Source organism: Camelina sativa, chromosome 6 (genome assembly GCF_000633955.1).
Source record: "Camelina sativa cultivar DH55 chromosome 6, Cs, whole genome shotgun sequence".
Classification (NCBI taxonomy): Eukaryota; Viridiplantae; Streptophyta; class Magnoliopsida; order Brassicales; family Brassicaceae; genus Camelina; species Camelina sativa.
In genome coordinates this window covers 26,190,142-26,195,734 of record NC_025690.1, presented here as the reverse complement: position 1 = coordinate 26,195,734, position 5,593 = coordinate 26,190,142, and the positions used below count along the sequence as shown (strand labels likewise).

The window sequence follows — 5,593 nt, the reverse complement described above, 5'->3', positions numbered from 1 at the left end:
TATTTTAAGAAATTGTGACTATTTCAAGCCAATTGAGAGGTATATATATAATTAAGTAGGGATCACTCAAATTATATATAATTTGCTATGATCTCTCATATATTTTTGTTTGTCTTGTATACATAGTATGTTCGAGGATTTTCTTTCAGCAAAATATCCAGGACTTCCCGAGAAGGAACTCTCCGCCAAAAGAGCAGACGAATATCATTTATGGGTTAAAGAATATGTGTGTGACATTAATATTCCATATATAAATACTTATTAAAATTATTGAAAGTAACTTATACATATATATGCAGGTTACTTACTGGAACGCCACAAATCCATTTCCTACTTGGGTTCAAGAGATAGTGCATGGACCTTTGAACAAGGTCAAAACATGGCCAATGTATTTTACAAGAGGCTATTTGTTTCATACAGAGAATCACGGCGCTGGACGTAACACATGTAACTATGGGGTATGTGCTAAGGGTGAAAATTACACGGATGAATCTGATGCAGCGGATTTCTACGGAACCATAACTGATATCATAGAGCTTCAATATGAGGGGATGGTTAATTTGAGAATCACTCTTTTTAAGTGCAAGTGGTATGACCCTGTTATCGGTAGAGGCACTCGGATCAGCAATGGTGGTGTCGTAGACGTACTTTCAACAAGAAAGTACAATAAATACGAACCATTTATTCTAGGTAAGTATATATATATATATGTGTATTTATTTATCTATAAATAAAACATTATGTTGATATGCTAATGTAACTTTCATAATTTGCAAATGCAGCCTCTCAAGCAGAACAAGTGTGTTATATTCCGTATCCATACGTTAAAAAACCGAAGCAAATATGGTTCAATGTTCTAAAGGTGAATCCGAGGGGAAACATTTCTGGAGAATATGTCAACAGTTCAGAGACAACTCTTTTGCAAACCGAAAATGATGATGCTGTATTGATGACTACAATTGAAGATATTGTACTTGACAATTTGGAAGAGGAAGTTAACCCAATAAATCTAGATTACGGCGTTGAGGATGTGGAACCTGAAGATGAATTCTTGTGTAATTTATCATCTTCGGATGATGAAGAACCAGATGATGAAGAATCCTCCTAATTATGTCTATGTCAAATTTGTGGAATAAATAATATGTAATATATCTTGAATTGTGTTCTAAATAATACGTAATATATATTAAATGTTATGTTTAAAAATATATAAACTAAGCCAAATATATAAATTAAGCCAAATATATTAAATGTTATGTTTAAAAATATATAAATTAAGCCAAATATATAAATTAAGCCAAATATATTAAATGTTATGTTTAAAAATATATAAATTAAATTATATGAATTTAAAAGGATTAAGTTAAGCCACTGATTAGCGACTATTAAGTGACTAAGTTCAAAATACTTGGGTTTAATTACCTCAATCCGTTAATGGACCTGATTATAGACTTCTTAAACAAGCCCAGCCTTATAAAAAAATTAGTCTTTACAAATACCAACTACTTAGAGACTGATAGGCGACTAATTTGAAGCTTATTGGGTTAATTAAACACGAAGTCCATTAACGGCCCATCACACACGACCTAACCCTAATCGTTAACCTAATCTCTAATCATTCTAACATTTCTTCTTCTTTGTGTTCGTCGCCGTTTTCTCTCTACATCGAAACCCTAATCTTTGCCGTTCTTCCCCGTAAATCGCCGTTTTCTCTCTAACGACGAAGATGCCTCTAGTCAAGAAGCCTGGACGCAAGAGAAATGTTGCCCCCAACGCTTCTCTCAGACCCGGTGGCTCTAATCCATCATCTAAGGTGAGAAGACTCAATCCTCTACCGAGTCAATACAACTTCACTCCGGCGGCTGAAAATCCTACGCCTCCGACGCCTCCGACGCCTCAAGAACAAGTCCGCGTTTCTCCCCAGATATCGACATCCGCGGCACCGCAAGTCAGAAACTATCCACCACCGCAAATCCTTTTTCAAAGCTCCGTGAATCGAGTTGGTGTAGAGCATCCATCTCGGTCATCAACCGAAGTGATGAACAATCCACCGGTTCAATCGAATCCGTTGGAAGATTCTGCGAGATCTCCAAATGCAGCCTCTCACGCTCAAAGTCATCCTTCTTCTCAAGGTCACAACTTCGCAGAGTCAGATCCAGTCTTGCCGGAACTCCAGGAGGACACGTTGAGGGCTCTAAACGCGATACTTATGGTGCCGGACCGTCATACGTTCACCACCGTCCTCTCTCCGGAACCGAAGCCTAACACGACTTGGTATGTCTACGTTTTCATAATTTTACAACCGTGTTCTAGTTAGTTGGTTGATTTTTGTTGTCTGTTATTGGTTGGCTTCAGATTGTAGTAAACGAGTGAATGTGTTTAATGTCTGTTTCAGTGTGTAGTAAACGATTTTAACTAACTGTTATGTGACTTGATTCTTTTGTTATGTCTGTCAAAGAACTGACTTGATTCTTTTGTTATTTGAGGTTTACTCGTGATGCAAAATCAGCACTGGTTCGGAAGATTACTAGAGTTTTTACAAACAAATTTGATGGTCCATTCTACAATTGGTCATGTGTGCCTCCGGATAGACGAGAAAGATACTTCCTTGAGTTTGCGGTATAGTTTTATGTTCTGAGTTTCATTCATAGATAGGTTTTGATTAAGTTGTTGTTCACTAATGTAATTTTATTTTCCTTTTTTCATAGAAAACACACACTTGGGATCCTTTAATAACAGGAACAGTGCAACAGTATTTCTATGACATATGCCAACGACGGATGAAAAACATGGTTAGCGACGTTAGGACTAGTCGAGTGCAACCTAAATGGATCGAGGGTGACCTGTGGAAAGTAATGGTTGCTCAGTGGGAGACTGAAGAAGCACAAGAAAGGAGTCGAATCTATTCCAAAGCTCGCATGTCAGACCGTAATGGTCTCGGTCCTCACATGCACTTATCTGGGCCAACATCTTATCAACAAGTCAAACAAGGCTTGGTGAGTAACTTTGTTTTTTTTTCTTACACCTTTGCAACTTAAACTTATATCTTAACCCTTTTCTTTGTTTTTGTAACATTCCAGGAAGAAAAACTTGGGAGACCAGTGAGTCTCGGTGAGGTTTTCAAAGAAACTCATACAAAGCCAGATGGTACATATGTGGATCGCAAGGCTGAGAAGATCTTTACAACTTATGAGAAAAACTTACAAGCTAAGCTATCTGAGATTGAGTCAGATCCTTCACAAGTTCATGAGCTCACAGCAGAAGATTATACTGCCATCTTTCTTCAGGTAAAGTTACATTTCTCACAATCTATATTTAAAGAATCTTTAACTTTCATATTCTCTATTTACAGTTTCACCTTTTTTTTTTCTCAGTCCACCGAGAAGGATTCACGAGGTAATATTTTTGGGCTCGGTAGCCTCAAGGATCATCTTCAGGGTCTTCTCAATGGCAGCAGCTATCATCAACAAGGACAGTCATCATCGTTTGTAGCATTGCAAGAGCAAATGAAGGAAGCTCAAAGGATCATTGAAGAACAAGTTGCTTATGCGACAAAACGTGATGCTGAGTTTGCTGCTCGTGAAGCAGAACATTCCAAAGTTGTGGCTGAGCAACAGAAGAAGATAGATCGCTTGGAAAAGTTCATGCAGAAACTTGATCCGGCCTTTCTCGAGTTCCATGAGTCTGAATCAAGTGATGCACCCATCGACCCTCCTACATAAAGTGCATCTCCTCCTTAGGTTAATTCTTAGGCTACTTATCTCTCTCTATTTCTTACTCTAATGAACTTGACAATTTGGGATGATGTGTTCTTCCTTATCACTTAAGAGAATCATAGTGTTAGGTTCTCTCTTTTGGTTGTGACAAAAATATGGTTCTCTCTTTTTGTAATGGCTTATGTGGTGTACTAATTACAATTATGGTTAACTTTTGGTAATTAAAAATGCAAATTTTAAGGCTTTCTTTGATTATAAATTTGAGTTATAAGCACAAAAAAAAAAAAAAAGATTCTGGTTTTTAATCCCTATAGTCTTCAAATAGTCATTAAATCTAGATTAACATAGTCGCAACACAGTCGTCAAATAGTCGTCTCGTAGTAGCCAAGTAGTCGCTACATTTGACGACTATATCACAACTATTCTCAAACTAATCTCCTTCACATCGCATTAATCGTTAAACTGTCAGCAAATAGTCGTAAATGTTTACTGACTACTTTACGACTATCTGTACACAACGACTGTTCACATTTTAATTAATCGTAACTTAGTCACAAAACAGTCGTAAACGTTTACGACTATCTTACGACTACTTTTACGACTACGTGGATTAGTCGTAACGTAGTCGCTATTTACCGACTAAATTACGACTGAATTTCCTACCGACTAACGTTTTACGACAACAGTGATTAGTCGTAAAATAGTCGTAATTTATGAAATAGCGACTACGAAACGACTACAAATGCAGTCGTAAATGGCCTGTTTTCTTGTAGTGGCTCCGGTCCACCACCACGTAGAAGAAACCGGATCCTCTTCTTCTTCGCCGTTGAGATTTCCCATGGAGGCTTGCGAGAGACAACCCATTGATCTCGTCGGCGTCACGGTGGAGACTCCCAGAGACTCTGAATCTCATTGCTCAAATCCGGGTCTACCCAACCAAAACGGATCCAAATTACCGGTTTTATCTTTGAAAAGGCTTTATATGGACTTTTTAATTCCCCGGTAAAAAAAATATCATTCGCTTTGTTCTTTTTTTCTTCTACACGTGGCACTAATATCAGTACACGTGGTCATTGACGAGAGCGTGTCTAGTTGAGTACTCTCATCGATGAATCTACGAACCGTGTCGTGTTTATATAGTGATCGTATATGCGAAGCTCTCTCACAAAAATTGCTTATTAGATTTACGTTTATTTGTCATTGATTAGTGGTGTTTTTCACTTTAAATTTGATTACCCGTTCTGTTTATTATTACATTTCGATGAAAACGATACAAATCGTATAATGGAATCAGGCAGCACTTAAAATAATTATATGATTGAAAACCAAAAAGACAAACACATGAATAATTAAACAATACTATAATTAATTAACATGTCACTAATGAATAGTACGTATAAAGTTAATTACGCGATCAGTCCACCCACGAAAGGCACTCCGGTTTGTCCGAGCCAGCCCTCACCAACAAGAAAATTAGTGACCGTGAAGTTGGAAGCATCAGTAGCGTTGATGACGTGATAACCTGGCCAAGTGACTCGGTTTGTGGTGTTAGATCCGGGTCCGGTATTATTGTATTCCGCATAGTAAAGTGTGCTCAATGCGAAATCGCCGGACCATGCATTCCAACCACTCGGCTCAAGAAAAGCGTCTATGTAAGTTTGCATTACAACGGTTCTCGAATATTCTTTCCAAGGTCGACCAAGAAAAGTTTTCACTGTATAGTTGCTCGTTGCCAAGTCATCCGCCGGTCTTATGGTACAACCATGGATCGCGGTTCCAGTGTTCTGGTTCGGGTCAGTGCGGCCTTGAGCCGTTACTTCGTTCGATTGACCTTTGCGAGGTTGACGCGGATACAAATTACAGTTTTGTAATACCAC

At 38.1% G+C, this 5,593-nt stretch overlaps 3 protein-coding genes across 3 annotated transcripts in view; 2 read left to right on the top strand and 1 right to left on the bottom strand.

Annotated features, from left to right (window-relative positions):
* On the top strand, positions 9–1,131 carry LOC104793747. The gene is made up of 4 exons (XM_010520159.2): positions 9–39; positions 127–226; positions 300–690; positions 783–1,131. Exons 2-4 carry the CDS (start codon positions 128–130, stop codon positions 1,106–1,108), a joined length of 816 nt encoding a protein of 271 aa, XP_010518461.1. The 5' UTR covers positions 9–39; position 127; the 3' UTR covers positions 1,109–1,131.
* LOC104793748 lies at positions 1,339–3,959 on the top strand. The gene is made up of 5 exons (XM_010520160.2): positions 1,339–2,274; positions 2,487–2,619; positions 2,709–2,996; positions 3,081–3,287; positions 3,375–3,959. Exons 1-5 carry the CDS (start codon positions 1,727–1,729, stop codon positions 3,720–3,722), a joined length of 1,524 nt encoding a protein of 507 aa, XP_010518462.1. The 5' UTR covers positions 1,339–1,726; the 3' UTR covers positions 3,723–3,959.
* LOC104793745 (probable pectinesterase/pectinesterase inhibitor 20) overlaps positions 4,990–5,593 on the bottom strand; it is a 6,514-nt gene continuing 5,910 nt past the window's right edge. Inside the window, exon 5 of the mRNA XM_010520157.2 lies at positions 4,990–5,590. Within this exon, the coding sequence (XP_010518459.1) occupies positions 5,123–5,590 (468 nt within the window). The 3' untranslated portion in view covers positions 4,990–5,122. The remainder of the gene's footprint in view (positions 5,591–5,593) is intronic.